This window comes from Lissotriton helveticus, chromosome 12, assembly GCF_964261635.1.
Source record: "Lissotriton helveticus chromosome 12, aLisHel1.1, whole genome shotgun sequence".
NCBI classification, from domain to species: Eukaryota; Metazoa; Chordata; class Amphibia; order Caudata; family Salamandridae; genus Lissotriton; species Lissotriton helveticus.
Window position 1 is genome coordinate 830,155,563 of NC_136073.1, and position 24,643 is coordinate 830,180,205.

Genomic DNA, 24,643 nt, shown 5'->3' on the forward strand with positions numbered 1-24,643 from the left:
TACTACTTTGTATATTCTGTACTGTTTTAATTGATGTTGTACTGCTTTTATGATACGTACTGTATCGAAATAAAGTTAAACACACACGCTATAAAAGAGGCAAACATCTTCTATCTCTTGCTGCTTTGTGTAAGATTGGGTGCTGCAGACAAGATAGGGACAATGAGGGAGGTTGCAGGAAAACCAACCCAGTCCCTGGAAATATGTGTTGGTGGTGCGCACCGGCAACCACCTGCACACATTTAGTGCTCAATGTAGCCAGTCTTCTTAGGTTCCCAAAGCAAAGGTATTTTACATTGCCCGTGGGAGCTTAAAAACTGGCCCCATTACCATGGTCGCATGATAGCCGAATGCACCATAAATCCAGGTATTAGGTGATTGAAACCACCTATCCATTGCTTGCATTAGCCTTCAGACTTATCATCGCGTCAAGAACATTCTTCACACCTTGACAAGCTTGCACACCACCAATATTACCTTATTTTTGCAGCACTTATGATGAGATGGCTGACACTGATTGGCTTAATGTTTTCTTACAACATCTTTGATTCACTAAATGGGAGATGATTATAGCAGATTTGAATGGCAGCTTGGTGGTCTGGACTGGCAAAACAAAGGAAAGCGATGCCTTCCCACAATTAAAGCAATGCATTAACGGGGACTCTGGTGAAAGAAAAAAAGTTCACCCTTCTAACGAAGCCTACATCATGAACCATTACCACCAATAAGGGCTTTGGAATGTCCATTTGTTTCATGAAGTTGAGTTTGATTATTACAGCTATTATGACATCATTTAGTCTTAAACAGCGTCTCACCTTGGGGTGCACGTGAACTAGATTGGGAAGATCATGAGCCGATCCATAACCTGAGATGGTTTAATACATTAACTGTTCGTAGTTTAAACATTAAATAATTGATTTGGGTTACTGAAAGACACATTGGATATTCAAATATTAAGTTCCCCTTGCAAACTCGCATAAATCGTAACTGTAATTCCAAGTGACAACAGGAGCGCCCAGTTAGAAGACAGCGGTAGATGACAATGAAGGAAATGTCGGTACTATGGGGAATAACGCTACTGACTCTGAGTACTTGGTAGGTGAGCATCACCCTAAAGTCTCAGCCCAATATTCGACAATTGCGTAGCATAGATTTGTTTAGCCGAGAACGACCTCCGAAAGGTAAGTGTCGTCCCCTTCTCGGCCACTGTGGTCACCGTAATATCTGCACTGAAGCAAGAGAATGACAGATTATTGGGTGAGTCTAATTAAAGACACAATCCACTGCAAAACATCGGTAGAATTCATCAATCTCTGGTTTATGAAGGAATGGTCCTAGAACCTAGTCTAGAATAAATGTAGCCAACTATACCGGAGCACTAAATACTATCTTGACCAAAGTGTTAAAGATCTGATTTTAGAGACATCCAAATAGGAGATATCTAACATGATATGCAAAATATGTTCAGCTACAAAAGGCAGGAATTTTAGGAAGGGCAATCCACAAGCCTTGGCTCAGGCCGCCACTTCCTGATGATGGAGCCACATGAGCCAGGAAAGGAGTAGATGGTGCGTATTACATAAAAATAGCCCTGATAAAAATTTCCAAATTATTAACTAACCCAACACTGCAGGAGGATATGACTAGAATCAGACAATTGAGGCATTGGTTGGGTCACTGTCGTCTATCCTGCACAAAAGCAGACTACGGAATGCATCACACGGGGAAATTGCTATAGAGGCAGAATGGCCAGTCCAGCCCTGTATTTTGACACATTTAAACTTCAACCCCAGTTTCAACGACACCTCGGCCTCACCTTTCCACTCCCTCCATCGTACAACTTTGTACGATTATCACTTCTTCCACATTTTGGTGTGCTTATTTCCCACATTTATAATTTTGAAATCTGTCATGCGGAGACTTATATGCTGTATATATACACTGGTGCTATGTATGTTCCCTGTCTTATTGACCTTCTTGTCTCAAAAATGTAAAGCGCTCTGATACCCCTGGGTCCCGCCAGCGCTATATAAAACCTCTAAAATAAATAAAATAAAATATTTGTGTCCAAAGGTAGAATGGGCTAGGCTACTACCAAACTGTGAAGCAGAGTACTAGGTGTCATTCAGAAAGTAAAGGAAAAACTGGAGGAAGGAATAGGCTATGAGATAAGGTAGCATGTTCAGCCGCAAAGGAGGATTGTAATCTCTTTATCCATGGAAGAAATAATTCCAACAAGAAATTTACTTGTATTATATGGCTTTGAAATCCAAAGTTATTCATTCCAATTATTTAGATTCAAAATATTTTACAACCACAATTTTCATCGATGACGTTTGCACATTGAGTCAAGAAAGCCAACTTGGTGGAGTGGGGCTTGGACTATGGATCTAAGAAAGCGCCCCGGTGCTCTCAAAATCAGGGAGTTTCATAGAGAGGATCTTTGATTCATGTGCTGGTTGAGGGGTGACTAATGTAACAAGTTATGGACAGCTAGTCTCAGCGGCTGAATCCCGGCAGCTGATTCTGCTGCCTTACTTCTAATTAGTTGCATTTGAATGTTTTTGTGCCGGACGCCTATGTATTGTGAGCTTGCATATACATTTGACACAAAGTGGCTAACTATGAACAGTGCCTCTCTCATCCCAGAGGATTCTTGAAATACAGATACTTTGGGCAGAAAGTGTAAAAGGAATGAAACCTAGAAAATTGGGCAAACTATTAAAATTGAGAGGGCTTTCAAGAAGGGCTCAGCAATTAAAAACATTGGAGACTAAAGTCAAATTCGGTTCACACAATCATACTACACATTCATTCTCATTTTCAAAACATTTATATATTTTTGTCGTACAACAATAATTCTAGATATCATGAAATCCAGACGGGATTCTATTATTTGGTGGATCAACATGCCCAACTTGCCTGACAACAATCACCAGACTGGTAACCAGGTAAGTGGAGGCCTGCCAATAATAATAATAATAATCCACATTTGTAAAGCGCACAATCACCCGTAAGGGTCTCCAGGCGCTGGGGGCCATCAGGAAGATTAAGCAAGCTATTCCCCAGAGTCACATGGTGCTGGGCTAATCTTCCACCCGGTGCCTGGGATCGAACCGTGATCCCCAGATTCCGAAGTCAGTTGCCTTTGGCCTTATGCAATTGTGCCTTTGGCCTTATGCAATTTTAATGATATGTGCTCAGCCAGGAGCATATCTTGCATATGGTGCACAAGAGGGGAAGCAGACATTTGAGAATGTGGGGGCAGGGTAGCATGAGTAATGTTTGTACAAGGCTTGGCCTGCAAATTAAAGAGGGGTCCTTTGTGCTCCCCTCCCAGGGCTCCCATGTCAGAGCCTTGACATGTGAGGCACACCCTCCATTACCTCAGCCTCCACCCCCTCCCCCACCTCTTGCCCACATGCTAGGATCATGTTCGCCCCCAGACCCCTGTCTCAGCAGTACCCTGCCCGACTGTCTGCAAAGCCCTCTCTTCAGATGTTTGCACCTGTGTAAGCAGAGATTTCAGGTTTTTTTCTTACTTTCAAGCACAGCAAGAGGAACCCATCTTAACCGGCTTTCCAGAAATATTTACCTTATATGGAGATCAAGGAAAATGAGAGCATCTGGTACTTTTTACAATTCTGGGGAAAGCCAGCAGACTTTGCTGGGTGCCACTGACCTCAGAGGCTGCTGTGTGTCGCTGTTCGGGCAGGCATGTGATGTAAGTGCGTCATGGGGGATGGGCCTGTAATGCTGGGTGCACAGAGCTCCCCCTGCAGGGGACATCTTGTTCAGTCAGAGACTGAAATGTATCTTTTTAGGTCGAGCCTGGGCAGCGCCTGCGCTGCTCTGCGAGGCATGCTTCATTCGAGTATGGACTTGGAGCCCCGCCCACTCTCCACCCATATTTGTCATTGGATTGTCTCATTGTCCTTTATAAATGCTGGCTTCTGATTCGTAAATAGGCGTGTAAGCCCCTTCTTTGTACCGCCTTGTCATTATTTGAAACCTCCCATGAGGACCAACCCTTTTACTTCCGTAGTTGCAGGGTACGTCTGTAAGCACTATTTTCTTTCATGAGTTTCTCCTACTTAAGGCACAACAGGCTTTCCTGCAACATTCAATTTCGTCATGCGCGCTTTCACTTTCCAAGCAGTCCGGGACAATGGCGGCCTCGCCTTTGAAATGAAATAGGCCTCGGATTTCTGAGCTAATGGCATTGGACTATTGTATCTGTCTCGGTTTAATAGGAATCATACTTTCCTTCTTTTTGTTTCCCACCTGTGTATACTATATATTTTTATGTATTATTGTATCGATTTTTATCAAATTATATTGTATATTGTGTTTTTAACTTATATCTGAATAAATTGTACATTTTTCATGAAGCTACTTTTATTATTTTTATATTTTCTTCTTTGCTCCTCTGTGAATTGAATGTTGTGTATATACATGTGGATGCTGTAGTAAAGTTATCCAAAGGAGAAATTCTTTTGTTGACATTGCAATGCCTTTTATTTAAATGTTAATTATCAAAACAGATAAATAAAAGGCATTGTCATTTACAATGCCAATAGCTTAAACTCTTGCACGTGTGAGACCTATTGCATTGCAAATGCTTGTTTATAAGTTGTGATTGTTCTTTTGCAAAAGCACACCTAACACTATGGTGGTGGCGCACTTGTTCACTAGGTCAGTTACAATTACTAGAAGAAGACACTGTGCACATCCATTTCCACAACATATTTGGATTTCACGAAGCGCAAATGGTGATTTAGATACCAGCGGTGATCAACAGGGACATCTTGGACAAGGGAGGCCTGACTCCGCTCTTCCCGCATTTAACTGGCCGTGTATTAAAAGTTAAATGCTGCACTGGTAGCTCATCTGTGGCAAAATTGCAGACAGAAATAAAGGCCAGGCAGACCATCATATTGTGGGGACCGGCGATGCATTTTTTAAGGAGTCATATTTGATTTTACCAGCCGGCATCTACCATTCAAGGCTTGGATGACACAGAGAGAGAAAATATGCATCAGAAAGGTAGTCCTACATCTGTCTGGCATGAAGTTAATGAAGAAGAACAGCATGATTTGCATAGTTTCGAGTATATTGCTTATACTGGATTATACTGGATAGACATAACCTAAAAAGGGATGTATGACATCACAACGCCTGCTTTTACTCCACATGCCATTACAACGCAGTTTTTACAACGCAAGTCGTTACAACGACTTGCATTGGGGGGCGCTGGATAGTGGAATAGTTTAATTTTCTATTCCAACTCCAGTCCCCGTGCATAGTAGGGAAGGTGTTGGATAGAAAATTAACCTATTCCCTATCCTACATCGCCCTCCAGCGCAAGTCGTTGTAACGACTTGCGTGGTAATAGCTGCGTCGTAATGGTAGTGCGGAGTAAAGGTTGCGTTGTAAAGGATGTTCCCCGCTAAAAAGCATATCCCTTGAAGCCACTAACCCTTGACAACCTAAACATACAGAAGTACTCCAAAAAGTTTCAGAAAGGGACGCAAACCCATCTACCTAGGCATATCCCTGCACTCACCTTAAGATGTGAAAAAACACAATAGGGAGCCTGCGTTTCCAAGTTCTGCTCCCACCCATCTCAAATATTCTCAAGGAGCATCTGGGCTTAGAACAGAACCCAGTCTTGTAGGCTTCCCATCCATACAGGCACCTGTCAGATCACAGACCAATCATACCTCCTACTTTCACACTGTCCCCTCTGCTCTACACTTAGGAAATTCAAGTCATCACCCATTTTGCAGCAGAACTTTGGGTGATGACAAAGAAAATTAGTTCTGAACATAAAGCCCTGTACATTGGAACAACATCAATGGAACCAGGTACCATCGAAAATGAGACACAGTTCATCCGCCTGCCCATCATACGAAAGGCCTGCTCGGGTGCCTGCCTAATATACAATACTGTCTTTAAAATCCACATATTGTAAGGCATTGAATGCAACACAAGTTTGAAGGATTTTGGACCCCTCAATATGTCAGCATAAAATATGATTGTTTGTACCTCTGTATCCATTTGCGTCTAAATTTTGTGCTGATCTCTCCAATATCTTGAGAGCCTTACTTGCTTCCATTTGTCTTTGCTCTCTAAACATATATAAAGTGCTCTGATACCTGCATGGGTCATGTTCGCGCGAGCAAAGGAGGTTGAGAAAGATACCCGTTTCACTACAATGGAACGCAATGTTGGAAGAATTTGTGGCTATAGATCGACAGGCATAGAAATGGGACACATATATATGATATAGGCTCGTTCATAGCACTAGGGAGAGTACAGCCGTGGATAGTATAAACTCCATGTATATTGTTTAGGACGAGGTATGCAAATGTGACATTGTGTATAAGGGTTTTATATTGTGCTGTCGTCCGATGGGCATGTATAAAAATGCGAGACTGAGTCAGGGGAGGGTTGGTGGGAAGGTGGGAGAATTAATTGTTTGCTTTTCTTTTAATTACAATGCAATGTATGAGCCAGTAACCACTGGTTATGAGACTGGTAAAGTTGTGAAAATCAATAAAAGTATGTTAAAAAAATATACTTTTTTAATGGGTCATGTTCGCGCTATATAAAACGTTTAAAATAAATACAATTTTGTGTTGCAATATACAGACAGATATGAAGTAAAATAAACGCAACGTTAGAAAGCATGTCAATAATCTCAAAATTCCAAGACTCAGTGCATATCAACTCCAAAAGTACACTAAACAATGGGAAACAACCGTTACAATGCATGCTTTTACCCCGCACACCATTACAACGCAATGGCTTGCTGTAGGGGGGTAGTAGGTGTTGGATTTAACTCCAACACCTTCCCTACTGTTGCACAGACTGGAGTTGGAATAGTAATTTATACTATTCCAAACACCAGCGCACCCCAACAGCAAGTCATTGTAACGACTTGTGTTGTAATGTCATGCGGGGTAAAAGCATGCGTTGTAACGTCATACAACCCTAAACAACCATCCTAGTACTTCTACACTGGTAATAGGCTTAAAACGAAACAATACATCACACTCCAATAGAAACCACAGCTCATGCCAACCTACGCTACATTTAATACCGAACTTATCACATCATCATGCACAGAATAATAATGGGTCTACTTATCTATCCTGCTGGTCTCTCTACATGTTATTTTATTTTGAGAACAGTATGGGAATAAAGGGGTTTTCTGTGCCTCATTGTTTAAGTTACACCCTCAAATAAGGGTCTTTGTTCCAGCTTTCGATGAGCTCATCCCTTAGACTTTAAGGGGTCTATTAGAATGGCGGACAGATCGCCATCGCCCGTCTGGCAATTTCCCACTACCCGCTCACCAAATACCCACGCCAAATTACGATGGCGGTGGGGACTCCACCTGCCATCGTAATAGGCCCCTAAGTGTTTTGAGCATCAAAATGCAAAGTAGTCCAGTGCCCTACTGAGATATTCCAAGGTGCTTGAAAAATAATTGTGAATGACAATCAGTAGTTGTCGAGCCCTGGGCAAAATGTTAATCACGTCTGCCTAATTGGAGTAATTTCAAGTTATTCTTATGAAGTGAAATTACCAAAAGTTAAGTGACTATGTCTGCTCGGATAACTTTGCGTAAATTATGGGGAAAATGGCTACCCATGAGCACCAGAACAGAGCACACGTGGCTGCTGCTGTTCCTATTTGGTTGCATTTAGCACTTTTTTATTTATATAAAATGCATCCTGGTGTCCATTTTGAATGCAAGGGTGCATTTTGCACTAAGAAAACAAAGCTATAAGCAGGGTTACCTTCCTCGCGAAATTCGGCGTAATCTCACGTAAATTTGCTGTCATGCCATGTAATTATGCTACAGCAAATTATGCAAGTAATGCCCACCGCTGAAGCCAGTCGCTACTTGGAATACACCTGATGACCAGACAAAAAGTTATGCTAGTATTTTGATGGTGTTTGTAAGTATTTGACCCAATATATATTATTTTATTGTAATGTCTTTTTATTTTTTTGTGCTTTTATGCCGCAGAAACGCAGCAAAATAACTTTTTTGAATTGGACTGGACCCCAAAATACACTTTGGCTTCTAATACTGCCATACATTATACCCACCAGTCAGAGAATGTGTGTATAATAAGCTGAAGTCATACTTACGAACAATACATTGATTTCCACCCGGTAACGTTTTCCACCCTGGACAGCAGTACGAGTGGAAGCGGGACCCACACACGTTTGGCCTGAAACGGAGAACACGTCGTTACAAGTTACTTATTGGTCACCATTGACAGAACAACATTTATATTTGTTGGCACACAGTTGGAAAGGCACAAGAAAGCACGTGTTGTCTAACAGGTAGTGACACTAGAATTATGCGGCACTGGAGGACTACATTATACGGCAGGGTTAGCTAAATTATGCAGTAAGAAAAGCCAAATTTAAGTGGCATAGTGAGGCAAATGTTTGTATGTTAGTATTACCTCATTATTTTGGAAATTTTACATATGTTAACACTTTCTCTGCAACGATTTAATCTCATTAATACCACTTTGACAATCAAATACAGAAATAAGCAACAGAAAGATGAGCAAATAATCTTTGCAAAGGTCCTCCCCTGCACAGCAGCACGTGTTGCTGTATTTTAGTAACTTTTGATGTGTTTGGGCTAGAAACAATATTTTTAGTTGAAATCTGCAGATTATGCAACAGATGATAGGTTATGTGGCAACTACGGCAAATTTGTAATGATGTGGAAAACACCACATCCGCAAAAGCACAGGGCCCTGCTTACTGTCAGCATGAATTGCAAATATTTAACATTTGTATCATGGCTGTGTTGTGGTGTATGAAATCTCTATAACAGCTTTGATATACATTTTTTCAAGTTCCATCTTTTTAGTGGGAGTAACCATGGATATTAATTAGCATCTTCATGTTCTCTAAAGGTTTAGTAACAGCACAATCTTTACACGCCCTACATGTCATGGCTAGTGCCATTGTTGTGATATCTTAGGTTGTGGTCTGTAAATAACTTTCCATTCATGTAGAATACACTTGTTCCTTGTTATCCAAAAATAATCCCCAAAAACATATCTCCCAGAAATACCTTCATTATTTTCACACCTCTAAACAGTTACACTCTCTGTTCTACACCCGGCATGTCTGCACTTATTTTACACATTTCCTTTACATACCTATGGGCTTTGCCATTAGATATACTAATTGCTTTGACTAGGGGTGTCTGAATATTGGAAACACCTGGAGCAAGGGTTCAGATCTGAGACTAGATTTTCACATTCTGATTTTGCAAGATTTCAACTCAAGTGCAATATCTGGAAGGCCAAAGAAGAATTCCTGTTCAGCCAGGGAAACCTCTGAAAACCTTCTGCTGAATTTCAATACTGTGAACACCCACAAATTACATTGTATTTATTTTTCAAATATCATATACATTTTTGGAAAAACACAATGACAATATGGGTTATTTGACGAGGGATTATTGAAATGTTTGTAGCTCATTCATATGGATACAAAAGAACTCACTCTAACATAACAAATTTTCAATCGGGACAACACAAAGTGGACACTGTGTTACAATTTTGGAGGTGTAGGAAGTGTGTTTTCTTATTTGTACGCAATTGTCACAGAAAAATCGCCTCTCTGTGCCACTGTATTTCTCCTTTCCTGATTTAGGACGTTCAAATTACCCAATATTTTGTGATTTGTTTTTAAAAAATAGAATGAACATATTAATTAGAAACTTACGGCCCGATTTAGAGTTTGATGGAGAGGGCACACCTTGCAAAACTCTCTTCCCGCCCGCCTGAGGTGGATGGACCAGCAGGTTTATGCTGACGGAGTAAAATTAGTCCATTAACTTAAACCTTCCTCTAACAATCCATCGGAGTTAGTAATCTGACCGTCCACCCTATTTAGATTGGGCGGTTGGATAGCTTTTTTTTTAGGGGGTCACTGCCAGATATATCATTTGGTGAGGGACAGTAAAAAAGGGAAAACAATCCACGTCATGGGAATGTTTTAGAATGTTCAATACGATAATGGAAATTTCTCTGTGCGACAGGTAAAATTGAGTATGTTAGATGATGACGTGTTGGTGAATTACCAGATCCATTTCAAAACATATACTGAGAAGACCCAAATCAGATTGGAGAAAGAGCAATGAGACATTTCCAGATGTCTTCAACATACACATCCATATACATCTGTAGGTTGGCGAATCTGGTCAAAATATACATGCTGTGAATGGCCATTATTCTTGGAAAACGTCCGACCATTTTGTAGAAATTCAAAAGCCTTGGATGATACTCAGATAAATGCTAGATCAATTTTGAACTGGGCACATTGGGGCAATCGGCCTCTACTCTAATATCACCACAAAGTCGAGTAAATCAGAGCCTTGGGAATAGCTCAACTTGAATACGGCAATATCAGACACACTTCAGAAAGAGTAAAATTAAGCTGTAAGACTTTGGCCCATATTTAAAGTTTGGCAAACATGGCGGGTATCCTAAACGATGCATTACAAGTGTAATACAGCCTTTGTCACTCGAAATGCGGCAGACACTTTTTCCATCACATTTTGACAAAGTATCCTGTCCAAAGAACTCTAAATAAGGACTCTGGCTCCGACTGAGGAAACAAGACCATGTAAATCCAGCAAGCAAAGCTCTCTACTGGTCCTCTGTGGAGTCAAGAATAAAATTCAAAATCATATGCACACTTCAAAAACATGAAAGTGAAAAATCTCAGAGGAGTTACAAAAACACTTGTTATTCCAGCTAGTGATTTTAAATAATTTTACCGCAATCTGCTTAACATAAAAAGATAGGACAACTGAAACACAGAGGAAGATCTCTGAGAACAGTGCATAATTTGAGCCAGTGGTTTCCAGTGCTCAGCACTGACACTTACTTGTCAGCATTGGCACTTGTGACAGTCTGCCACAAGGTGACGCTGTCTGGCTAATTCAGAGATGACCACAGCAACAGTTAATTATTAATTCAATATACATTAAAAATGGATATTACATGCTGCCAAAGACATTCTTATAACTTTGGGGGCCTGAAATAGTCTGAATTGTCACACTTGTAGGAGTGTGAATGTTAGTATTTGTGTTGTTACTATCATCGGTGGCGCTCGAAGGGCCAATGGGTGGCGTAAGCTGTAGTGGCCACTTGACTAGAACCCTAACCATGGCACTTATATTTTTACAAATTCAGCACTGTCTGAGAGTACTAGGACCCAGAACAATTGAACTCCAGGGTGGAACCCAATCATCTAATCAGTGGTTACAAACATCTGAAAACTGAGATGTTCAGGATGGATTTCAGCTGTGGTCACTCATGAAGGGTAATGTCAGAGCACTGGCAGATATGGATCACTCACATACAATTGAACTTATATCATTCGGCTTAAAGACTGCTCCACATATTTTTATTCTCCGAAGCGACTATAAAGTAACAATGCTGCGCTTTTTTACAACTCTGCACTTAACAACATGTGACTGCCTATTCTGATAGTATGCAACTGAGACTGGATATAAGAAATATTGAAGATCAATACATACAAGGGTGATATTAGGTTACAGAATCTGTTACATCACAATATGCGGTGGAAAGAGATCAATGTGAAGTGGGGCGGGTGTTACATAATGTTCTAAATCGTAATCTCCCAATATATGAAGAAATATGCCACTTCAAAAATAGGATACTGAAAATTGTATGAACGAAATACTGTGGAACTATGTCACTAAAACACCGGAAACTGATTTTTGGGGGAAGAAATGCCATGTGGAATTAAGGCATTGTGATTGGTGATATTGAACTGGCTTTATCTATACTACTATTATAAAGAGAGAACAGAAACCTTTTGGCAAGGTAAACTCGGGAACCACAGCGTCAATCCACACACCCAATACATTGTTGTAATCCTCAGGGTGTGTAGATGGACATAGGCTGCATAAAATAAAATAAAAACGTAAATTAAAAAATTAAGCTTTAAAAACAAAGTAGTCCCCTAAAAGTAGCGCTGGCCGCGACGTAGCGCTGGCCGCGACCTAGCGATGTCCGCAACGTGCGTGATGACGACAGGCGGGGAGGAGCGGTGACGAGCAGCGAGGAGTGGCGGTGAAGTCCGGAGCGCGGGGAAGAGCGGCGGCTCAGGTAAGGCAAAGGCAAAGGCGAGGCGGGAGGCGGGAGGCGGAGGCGGGAGGCGGAGGCAGGAGGCGGGAGGCGGGAGGGAGGCGGGAAGGAGGCGAGAGGCGGTCTGGGCAATGTCGGGGCGGGCAGGGGCCGGGGCGGGACTGCACCCAAGCCTGAAATGTTGCCCCAGCCCCCTTCTGCCCCGGGCAACGCTGCCGCAATCCGAAAATGCTGCCCCCAGCCCCCTTCTGCCCCAGGCAACGCTGGGGCGGGCTGCTAGTCACAATATATAGTGAATTACCTCTCTGTGGCTGGTGACACTGAATGTGTGCAGGCACAATATATTTTCAAAGTATGCCATCCTATCACTATATATTGCGAAATTTGGTGACCTCTGTCAGTGACACTGAAATGGGTATGCCACACAATATCATGAAAGTATGCCCCTGTGGCCTACGACACTGAATATGGTATGTCACAATACACTGTAAAAGTATGCTACGTTGGCCAATGAGAGATTATACTTTATCATAATATACAGTGAATGAGGGTCTTTTGTTTTGTGCCACTGAAGGGTATATCAATTTATAATGGTGAAATATGCCACTGTACCAGGCAATATTAAATGTCACAATTCATAATGAGATAAGCAACTCTGGCTCTAGAACAACATATTTACTGATTCTTCCTACAGCATTACAAAGTTGACAAATATTGGATGTTCATTTCAACAGGCATACTTCTGTTCCAAAACATACAATTTCTCTAGAAAAAGACTCTGGCCTATTCTAAAGAAGAGTTGGATAAGGGTATGTGACTTCTTTATCCAGTCGCAAGGTTTCCCAGAATTATTAGAGCTTGTAAGAATGCATCTCACCAAAAATCATAGGCCAACAGTTCCACCCAAAAACAACAATCAGGCTCCTTACTGCTCACCCTCACCAAGTGTTCAGAAAACATCTCAGTACCTTATTTCAAAGAAGGTAATTTTTAGCTAATAAGAGTCAATTAATAGTGCTCCAGAAGAAGGTATTTCAGAACCACCATCAAAATGTAGGCCGAAACCAGTTTGCTGTTGCTTGTTTTCCTGTTGCGGCTGACCTTAGTCTGCAGTTTGGGTGAGACAGCTCCTGTAGTAGCAGGACCACAGGTGATTTGCATATGGCTGGTCTCTCTCTAGGTTGGCACAGTGGGCAAAACACGATGGACTGAAATGCTGCCAGAGTGATCAGCAATGGCTCAGATGAATTCAAGCATTCTTTCCATCACTTTGTTGTTTGTTCCTCCTTATGAAGAGCTAACATCTCTGTACCAACCACAGATCTATATTAACACTTGTCAAGATCACTAACACTGAGCAGGCTTAGAGTGTTGCTAGACCCATGAATCTTTAGTATTTTTATGAGCTATTATGTGGAGAAGCTCTGCTGTTCTTCAGCCAAGATGACCAGGGATACACATCTGTGGCAAGGAAATTCCAGCTCAAAAATATAGGGGGCCTTACATGGTGCAAACACATTAGGGTAGTCATGAAACTATTTGAGGGGAAAACAGACAGACTGGGAAATGTGGTCACACTGAATACTGTTGTCCAAAGTGTTGCAGAAAAGGGGAAAAGGTTACATTTCTGATGTTAATAAGTGTATTTATTCATCTAATAGGATAAAATAATAGATTCTTATACGTGTCACTCCTACATTGGCAAGATCACACATCGGGTTGAACGTAAAATGAGCCCTTGGTCACGATTGGCTTGGTAAGAGGAATTTGGGCGAACATAGATATGATGCAACTTACCGCTAGGGATTTTATAGATTTCAGAAATGACTGCAAAAGGCCCACACGCAAACCAGCATGTGGTAACGAAATTGGAATACACAAGCCTGAATATGATTTGTGAAGATGACTGGACGAAAGAAAAGCTTTGCAAGTCTCCAAAAAACCATTGAGACAGGGAGTTGACCCAAAAGTAATATTTTTTCCTATCAACCGTCAGTTACAAGTTTACTGTGGCACCGACCTAGCTCTGTGTCGTTGGAAGCCAGCACATAGCTAGCCGTGAAGCGGGAATTCCGCCGTTGCCTCCAACAGAGAGAACACACAGCTCCAGGTCACCAGGGCCAGCCAAGCTGTCTGGGACAGATGCCCAGTCTGCAAAAAAGGAAGCAGGGACAACCTGCCAGGGAGCCTGCAATAACCTTTGCTCAGTGTTCTTCAGAATAGAGTAGATTTTACTGTGAGGATGCCCACTGTGGAAGGTCTGGAGTGGGTCTGGGTGATTTTTTTTGTTCAGTGGAAGCTGAAGGAAAAAAAGGCGCCAAACTTTGCCATGAAATGCAAAATTTTGTGGTTGTTTTGGCTTTTTGTGGTGGTTTATGATCAATCAATCAATCAATCAAGTCATTTATAGAGCGCACTACTCACCCGTAGGGTCTCAAGGCGCTAGGTGGGGGGGGGGGGGGTGCCGTTACTGCTCGAACAGCCAGGTCTTGAGCTTCTTCCTGAAGGAGAGGTGGTCTTGGGTCAGGCGCAGCTCGGTCGGGAGTGAGTTCCAGGTCTTGGCGGCCAGGTAGGAGAAGGACCTTCCTCCTGTTGTCGCTCTTCGGATGCGGGGGACGGCGGCGAGGGCGTGGCTGGTTGATCTGAGGTGGCGCTTGGGAGTGTAGAAGTTGATTCGGTTGTTGAGGTAGCTCGGGCCTTGGTCGTGTAGGGCTTTGTGCGCGTGGGTGAGGAGACGGAAGGTGATTCTTTTGTTGACGGGGAGCCAGTGCAAGTCTCTCAGATGTCCGGAGATGTGGCTGTTTCGTGGGATGTCGAGGATGAGTCTGGCTGAGGCGTTCTGGATCCGCTGGAGTCTCTTCTGGAGCTTGGCGGTAGTTCCGGCGTAGAGGGCGTTGCCGTAGTCCAGTCGGCTAGTGACGAGGGCCTGGGTGACAGTCTTCCTGGTCTCGGTGGGGATCCACCAGAAGATCTTCCGTAGCATGCGTAGGATGTTGAAGCATGACGAGGAGACGGCGTTGACTTGTCTGGTCATGGAGAGGGAGGAGTCCAGGATGAAGCCCAGGTTGCGTGCGTGGTCCGTCGGTTTGGGTGCGGTGCCCAGGGCGGGGGGCCACCAGGAGTCGTCCCAGGCGGAGGGCGAGGAGCCCAGGATGAGGACCTCCGTCTTGTCTGAGTTCAGTTTCAGGCGGCTGGTCGTCATCCATTCGGCTACATCTCTCATCCTTTCGTGCAGGTTGGCTCTGGCGGCGGCGGGGTCGTTGGTCAGGGAGAGGATCAGCTGGGTGTCGTCGGCGTAGGAGATTATGTTGAGGTTGTGTTGGCGTGCGATGGCCGCGAGGGGGCTCATGTAGACGTTGAAGAGGGTGGGGCTCAGCGAGGATCCTTGAGGGACGCCGCAGATGACTTCGGTGGCCTCTGACTTGTACGGTGGTAGGCGGACTCTCTGTGTTCTTCCGTTGAGGAAGGAGGTGATCCATTCCAGTGCCTTCTCCTGGATTCCGATGTTGCCGAGGCGCTGCACTAGGGTGCGGTGGCAGACAGTGTCGAAAGCCGCGGAGAGGTCCAAGAGGATGAGGGCCGCTGTTTCTCCGTTGTCCATCAGGGCTCGGATGTCATCGGTGGCAGCGATGAGGGCGGTCTCGGTGCTGTGGTTGGCTCGGAAGCCAGACTGTGAGGGGTCGAGGGATCCATTCGTCTCGAGGAAGGCGGCCAGCTGTTTGTTGACGGTCTTCTCGATGACTTTGGCCGGGAACGGGAGGAGCGAGATGGGACGGTAATTCTTGAGTTCGGTGGGGTCTGCTGTAGGTTTCTTGAGAAGAGCGCTGAGTTCTGCGTGCTTCCAGCTCTCCGGGAAGGTGGCGGTGTCGAAGGAGGCGTTGATAATGTCCCGCAGGTGGGGTGCGATGACAGCGTCGGCCTTGTTGAAGATGTGGTGAGGGCAGGGGTCAGTCGGAGATCCGGAGTGGACGGAGTTCATTGTGCGGATGGTGTCTTCGGTGCTGATCGGAGTCCAGGTGCGGAGGGTGGTGTCGGGTGGCGTTGCTGCGGTTGTGGCGTGCATTGGTTGGATGCTGAAGCTGTTATGTATGTCCGCGATCTTGTTGTGGAAGTAGGATGCGAGGGAGCTGCAGAGGTCTTGCGACGGGGTGATGTCGTTGTTTCCGGCGTTGGGGTTGGAGAGCTCTTTCACGATGTTGAAGAGTTCCTTGCAGTTGTGTGTGTTGTTGTCCAGCCGGTCCTTGTATGTATTTTTCTTGGTGGCGCGGATCAGTTGGTGGTGTTTCCGGGTGACGAGCTTGAGGGTGGTCATGGTTATGAAACACCACAAAACACCAATATGCTTACAAAACTCCCCCAAAATGGGAGATCTGCGAAGAACGGATCTATAAAATACTGCACAAATATATATTGAATGTCCAAATTTTGCTTGTTTCACGTTTTGTTACAAAGGAACTTAATTGCTAAGCCATATTTGGAGACTGAAATTCTTTATTGATTAAACTGTTATGAATTCTCTTTTTTGTTAGCGATAATACCCCGGGCCCCAACAATGACCTCCAATGACCTCCACCTGTAACAATGGGGTGGTCAAACCGTTCCTTAGAAGAGGAAATGCCTTTTGGTTAACTCAAGGGATCCTCCTTCCATTGGATTGGAGGTGAAATGTAGAGACACACACAAATGGAACCAAGACAACTGTGTAGTGTTGTGTTTCTGATCCATCATACTGTTGGTAGCGATGGCTTTTTTCTTGCTATGAAGACTTTCCTGACCATATTATGTTGTAATTGCATTTATTTAGTGCTTGCTACCCCATATGTGGTGTTAAAGCGCTTTTTCTGCGAGTAGCACGCTACCCTTAAACCCAAAAAGGATTAGTGGTGAATTAGTATAGTGAATTATGAAAGTAGTTTGAGCAATGTATATGTTAGTCTGTTATTTGGATTGAGAAGGATAGTGGAGGGAAAAGGTTTCCATTTATATAGTGCTTGCTACCCCTGATGGTTGTATGTCAGCACAACGTGGGCTATTACCACTCGTGCCATTACAACGCTGTTTTTACAACGCAAGTCATTACAAAGACTTGCGCTGTAAACGCTGGATAGTGGAATAGTTTCATTTTCTATTCCAACTCCAGCCCACGTTACAGTAGGGCCCTCCAGCGCAAGTCGTTGAAACGACTTGCGTTGTAAAAGCAGCGTAGTAATGGCAGCGCGTAGTAATGCCCGCGTTGTAAAGGCTGTTCGCCCCCTGATGAGGTATCTTGGATCGCATCACAAAGTAAGCACTTCATGTCTTGAATTCAATATTTTTACGGTCACTTCTGAGTGCTGTAGTCAACAATGCCATAAATGTAAACAAGGATACCCGATATTGACCAATGATAGTTATCCATATTTTTAATTATTGCTTCAATTAATTGGTTCTAAATCAAATTTATACGGACATCTTAAAGTATGCCATTGGTTACACAAACACTAGATACTATGGTTCAATTTCTCATTGAATAGACTTGCTTTTCCTAAAGACTCATCCTCTGAGGAGGTTCAAAGTTTTGGCCAAGATATTTTTGAGCCACCAACTTCTCATAAAGATCTTGCACTGAACTTCAGCAACATTACTTATTAGTAAAACATCAGTTCTTCGAGTCTGGCCTGCAGCTGTGTGTGGGAAGATGGAGGTTGGCAATGATCGAAAGCTATTTAGCTGTCTCATTTCAATCGCGTCTGAGACTTTGAATTGAACACTGTACATCTGTTAGCCAGCGCAGTCCTTATTGCACGATTCTCCATTATTCAACTACTTGAACAAACTCCACGAACCCTAAAGTTGTCAGCTTCTGCAATCCTTAGTATTTAACCTCTTCAGTGCGTCGGACGGCCTCCGACCGTCTGAAGTCATGGTGGGTGTGTGCGGAAGACGGCTGGGGGCCGTCCTTTTTCCGCATGTGTGGAATTCTCCCGCAGAGCGGGAGATTTTGCGGTGCAGCGAAGGGGTTAATACCTTTCCTCATTTTCATGGGATGGACTTGCTAACTGGCAAACAATGGGAACCACCAGTTTTGGACTAACAATAAACTACTACTACGAGTCGTATTGGAAATTGTGGCCACTACAGTCAACACTTCGTATATCCGATTTGCTCTGGTTCAAGCACTACCTGCAATACTATGCACATAAATGCTACAAGGTATGACTTCTAGCTTTGAGAAATGCTTTGTTTATTGTGGAAGAAATAATGTATCCTCTAATGGAACCAGTCTCACTGAGGGTGTCTCTTAAATATAGATCACAAGACAAATGTAGTAGGACTGTGGTTCTTAACCATTTGACTTCTGTCGACCCCCTCAGAAACATTACTGGAATCCGAGAATTCCCATTAGTCATTATTGGAAGCCAGCGACCACCGGACTAAGCAATTTCTTTGATTTGAACCTCAAAACAATATACAACAAAAGCAAAACAAGTACAATCCAAACAATGGATTAATATTGAAATATTTTGTTTAATACACAATCAAATATAGCAAACGTTTTCAAATGTTGCTTCTTTAGTTGCCTATACATAATTAATTTGAATTTAAAAAGTGTAATATTATTTAATTTTGTAAAACAGTTGTGGACCCCCTGAATAGTCCACTCGGACCCCAGGGGATCCTAAAACCAGAGGTTAAGAGCTACTGGTATAAGAAAATAGTGCTGCCGTGAGAGTACTAGTTGGAAAGCTACATCTGAGCAATGCTTGAGTGCACGGAACCATCTCTAAGCGGCTTCCTACTAAACCAAAAGTAGGGCATCAAAACAACCACTGAAGTAGAGGTGTATCGCCCATTGTCATTTGTAAACACCACACACAAGATTAATGCAATATTCCATGGACCTATTGAGGTGCCTTCTATACGATATAGGTCTACCTGAATGGAAACGTTAGGCAACACACTTAGGGCTTAATTACAAGACTGCTCAAATATCAGAGTGTCTCCAGAATTGTGACAAACTATGCAAAAAGGGACCCCGTTATTCAAGGTTCTTGTGGTGCTCTCCAATTCGGGAAAACAAATGTGTAAACTGCACGGTGCATTGGCACGATTACGGGTCGGAGTCAGTTAATCCAGAGCCTATAATTCAGGCTCCCATGCACCATGGAACTTGTAAAGGAGCTCGAAAGAAGGCCTTAAGCATAGGCCTTCTAAGCCTTCATCAAATACATCCCCTCATGGAACCAGTTGATGGACAAATGGTTATAAGAAAATAGTACTGACTTGAGCCCACAACAAATACAGATATCTATGATCAACTTTAAATTCCCCAGATTTGTAGCTCTCTTAAAAGGTTATTAGATAGTTCTTTCAAATTAGCATTCAATCAAATAAAACTCCCTTAATGTAAAATCAGTATAAACCAAGAATTTGTCAAATTCCCCACATACCTACTGTATAAGCCTGAAATTCATAATGATGAACTCATTTCCAACTACTATTAAATGAGCAATGACAATGCAGCTATATCTATTGTTCCATCATTTCACACAGAACTACAACAAACCTCATGAGAGTACATTTATGGAGTGCAGACTTCTACCCCTCCAGTGCATGGAGAAATACCGGGGAAATACTTCATTTCTTTAGAAGGAGAACTCACAATTAATTTGTTAGGTAAGTACAGAGGAACCGGGTCCTAGTGTGGTTACAAATGTACATTAACATATAACCGACAACATTAAATAGAAATAGTAACACATTTTTTATAGGTGTGCAATAAAGCAAAAGTTACATTGTCAGCACGTTAATGTGAAGCAGTAGTAAGATAGACTTCTAATAAAATGATGCAGTTAATTCCAGTTTCTCACTTCCTAGTCTTTTAAGAACATATATAAGAAACAATCATACACCTCAGATGATAGAAATATCCAAGCCCATCCAAGCTATTGGCAGAGAAAACCAATTCATAGGGCTTTATGAAAATTGCCCCGTAGGTTAAGCACCTAATAGAGATGTGGAGTGGAATTTGACTTGAGGCAGATCAGTTTGGACCTATGTGCTATGTGCTATACACTTAACCATAGACCACATTATGGACATTAAGGGAGCCATAGAGTCAAATGAACAACTATGTCCCACATAGCACCCTATCACTCTCACTGTGATGGGGCCGTGACTTAGCTCATGACCGACTCATGCTGCGGCTTGCAGGAAAGATTACATTACCTCAATATACATTTACTACTCATTGAGATGACTATTCTTCAACGATAAAAAGCATAGACTTCTTAAAACTTGTGGGTTACCACCCACCTGGGCAATTCACATTTTAGCTGTGTTGACACTTTTTGAAATATCACGTGCTCACTGAAAACTATTTGGATGTGGTCACTCATGTGTTGGTTTGACACCTAACAAGAAGTCTGAAAGTAGATGCTTAAGATCAGAGGTCCATCAAGCCCCACATTGAAAAACATTTAGATCAAATAAATCAACATCACCGTTAGCAACTTGCACAGATATCCGCCATATTATTGAACCTATATTATAAGCCATCATTAAGCGGGGTCATGCTTCAGCAGCTTGTGTTTACTCAACTCTCTTTAGAAAGACCCTGCCCAGTACATAGCTCACAGTTAATCGATCCAACATCCACATAAATCTTTTTAACTCCCAACCTTGAACGAAAGCATCGTTACCCTTTTTAAGTCACGCTTAGGAAGCACGCGTGCGCTGTCTGCAAGACTTGTTATCTCCTCTATCGGCTTTTGGCATGCCCATGAATTGTTATTTGTTTGTTGTTGTGCCATTTAGAAATAAGGGGTTTTTATTGGTGGATTGGGTCTGATTCTCCCACCTTTGTGTGCTTGGGCCACGGCCAGGCGATTTCACTCATTGTTTGCTTGCGTTGGCCATCCCAGTACTTCTGCGGTTCCTCCTGGTCATCCTGATCTGCCTTTTTATTTTGTAGGGCTATCAACATCATTTTAGGCTTTCAGGCCGTTTCACGGAACAATGCTCTGTTCGGCACCTGCAAAGTGCCAGTTTCTGTCCGGTAGCTGTTGAGCTATGCTAATAGCTCTAACCCAACAAAATGATAGACCTAATGCTTTTTATCTTTAGAAAACATTTAAAAACTCAGGACCTGATTCAGATTTTGGTGGATGGGTTACTTCGTCACAACAGTTACAGATATCCCGTCTGCCAAAATCTAAATCTCATTGGGACATTATGGGGTTTATATTTCAGCGGACGAATATCTGTCACCGTTGTGACGGAGTAACCCGTCCTGCAAAATCTTAATCAGGTTCTGAGTTTTCAGAACTAATGACCTCCAAATAAACAATTGATGTACAGTAGTTTGCTGAAATCAAAGTTTTCCTCTCAAGCTCCTGCAGTATATCACCCTACCCCCTTATCACCCACACGGTTTTATATTTTTTACAGTTATTAATGTAATATGCCCTAATATATTAACATTTATGAGCACTCCCACTGATTTGTAAATTGTTAAATCAAAACCCCACTCCTCATTGAAGCTATTTAATTAAACACTTGAATAGTGTCAACAAGGTGTTTTAAAACATTTAGTACTTATTTTAAAAAAGATATGGCTTTCGGAGATTTAAAATGCCTTCTGTATCACGTTTTTGAACCTGCAATGAGCTAACTATGAACAGAAGCAATCATAGTACATGTTCTTTGAATCCTCCTCACTTCCTGAGTTCCACAAAAAGCTGAAGACCGTCTCTTAGACTAACCCCAGTCCACGACCAAGGAGGCAAGAACTTCACACCTGCACAGCGCCAGCATACGCTAATGAGCGATAGTTCGCTCTAAAATACATATAACATTACATAACATAACAAAGAGATACTTTGTGAAAATTTGTTTGTGACATAATAACTAAGTACTTGATTTCACTTTTGTAAAGGCTTATTTGTGTAAGTTACTGCTGAGTTAACACAAAACAGCAATTAGTGCCCTGTATAATTTAAAAATCGTTTTTGAATAACACTGCAACAGATGCATTTGAAATTGTACGTTGCTTTATCAGAATGTCCATTACATTACTACAAATGGAATGGAGCCTGTCACGGTTAATTCGTAACTGTTGTTACGAATAGTTAATGGACTGTTCAAGCAAATTCAGAGATGATCTCATTTAAAGCCATGTTTCTCCTCTAGATAACAAAAAAACATTTTGTGTTAAAAAGATCCAGATAGGCCTTATACAGATGGACAGTCAGATGTTGTAAATGTATTGCACCATGAGCCACATGTATGTCTTCAAAATGTAAATGTGCGTATTGTTTGATTTTTAGACAGTCTGGCTTGGCATGGGAGTAACAGAGTCCTGCCCATCGGAGTTTTTGGAGGCAACTGAGACGGTGTACACCAAGTGGACAAGGCCACCTCTATTCTATTTTGCTCCTTGAATTTATTTTTTCCAACCTCATGGCTGCCATCCTGATGTGAACATTCAAAAAGTAGCCCTCAACTTCTTTCTCACACCACAAAAGCTCTTATCGTAAGCCTTGACAAGAACTGATTACTTCAGCAGCCTTCCTGTTGGCCTGCTCCACCTTTGGCTCATCAAGGTTTTAATACTTCAATTGTTAAGGGTCCATTCCTGAAACTTCCACTCCAGGAACCTACATTATCTAGTCTTTCCATTCATTAAAGGTAGTCTATAAATCACATGTGATGAAAACTTAACACCCAAAACTTGATCACTATCATCTTTACATCATTCCATGAAGCTTTTTCTCCTCTAAACCTCCCCATGACTTTAAACTAGTGTACATGTAATCTGTGAATATTTAAATAAGTACTTGTTTACTTTACATACCTCTTGTCTCCCTTAACTGTCTCCTCTTACTCACCTACCTTTAAATGTAACCACTTGTTTTAATATTAACATTTGTCCAGAAATATGTAACCGTTAAATATATAAATATGTACATTTGGACTCTTTGGATATCATATTGTTTCACATAACACTACTCACCTCCCTCTTCACTCTCTAAAAGAATTCACCCACATTGAATATGTTCCAGTGTAATCAATGTAACTGTTTAAGTATTTGTTCTAAGGGTAGCTGATCCAAATATTATGGCTGCAAATACTCAGCTCACAAAAGATTGTGTCCAACATTGCAAGTATGACCACAATCTTGATTTAGATGCAAATGGGAGTTTATGACATAATCATGATTATTAGTCTGGCAGGAAAACCAATACCTCTGTGTAATAAGCTGGCGAAAGATGCTCAGAATAAGGTAAGATCTGAACAGCCGGTTTTCAAAACATCAATTCACAAAGTTATCCCTAATTTTAGGACAAAAATCAGTCTCCCAGTAAATATCACACCTTTCGATAATGCACTTTACCGGGTGTTGAATTTTCATCACGAATAGCGACACACTTGTAAAGAAGGCTAGTGTGTTAAAAATATTAAATTAGATGCGGCTGGTCAACAAATGGTGCATGACATGTTTAGATAACCTTCTAGTGGGCTCTAGTAAGCCAGAAGCACCTTCTCCTGAAACTAAGATTACAAGCACTCATACAGTACTGTTTAATAAATCCTTCACACTTAAAAAACTTACTTTTATTGGTAGTTGACCAATAAATGATTCTGATGCTTATATGATTTGATTTTGTTTATTTTGCTAACAACTGAATTATTCAAATGGAAAGGTAATATGCATATTTGGCATGTGACATTTCCCATATAATAAAACCGATAAAGGTGCATTTATGGTTGAATTACTGTACACAGAAAAATAAGGAACAAGAAAGGAATACTGCAATCGCCTTTTCTTTTTGTGGCGAGAGTGCCACTGAGCTCAGACCGGACAAGAATTTAGTGCAGTAACGACATAAAAAGAGCCAAATATGTTAGTGTTTCCATGCCCTGACCAGCAACTCTTGGCAATCTTGTAGAGAGTTCAGTGTCTGCAGTGTTTGTCCAGCTGGCTGCATTTATATCTCTTGCTGCTTAAGTGTCTTTCACAGGATACAATAACTCATGCTTTTTCTACCTCAGAATATTTGGATGATGTTTGTGACTCTCTTGGGATTGCCTTAGGTGAAATGCTTCATAGTCAACTAACCCCACTAGAATCTTGCATTGTGCTGTAGGATGAGACGTCCAACTTAAACTTCCAGGTGTTCCAGTGATCTGTAACCACACATTAGCAGCTGTGGTTAAATACATTTAAAGAATTTGTATGCTGTGCCTATATCCTGGAAAATGGACTCTGATGCCAGAGCAGCCCACATGCAATTCCTGGAGACTTTATCAACTGTGCTCTGTTAATATCTGAAAGGAGGGTAGGGTTATGCAAATATTAATTGATGCCAACTCATTTGTAAGTTTCTCTGCAGAGCAGTTATGAGCTATTAATGGGTTGGTTCAGGCTGGCAGAGATTTAACAATTTTCCAAAGCTAACAGGCAATCACTCCTCTTGAAGTCCGTTAACTCA

At 42.1% G+C, this 24,643-nt stretch overlaps 1 protein-coding gene across 1 annotated transcript in view; it reads right to left on the reverse strand.

The window, feature by feature from the left end:
- Positions 1–24,643, reverse strand: part of LOC144798870 (fibrillin-2-like) — a 270,888-nt gene that overhangs the window by 201,865 nt on the left and 44,380 nt on the right. The window contains exon 3 of the mRNA XM_078669959.1: positions 8,167–8,249. Coding sequence (XP_078526085.1) covers positions 8,167–8,249 — 83 coding nt within the window. The remainder of the gene's footprint in view (positions 1–8,166; positions 8,250–24,643) is intronic.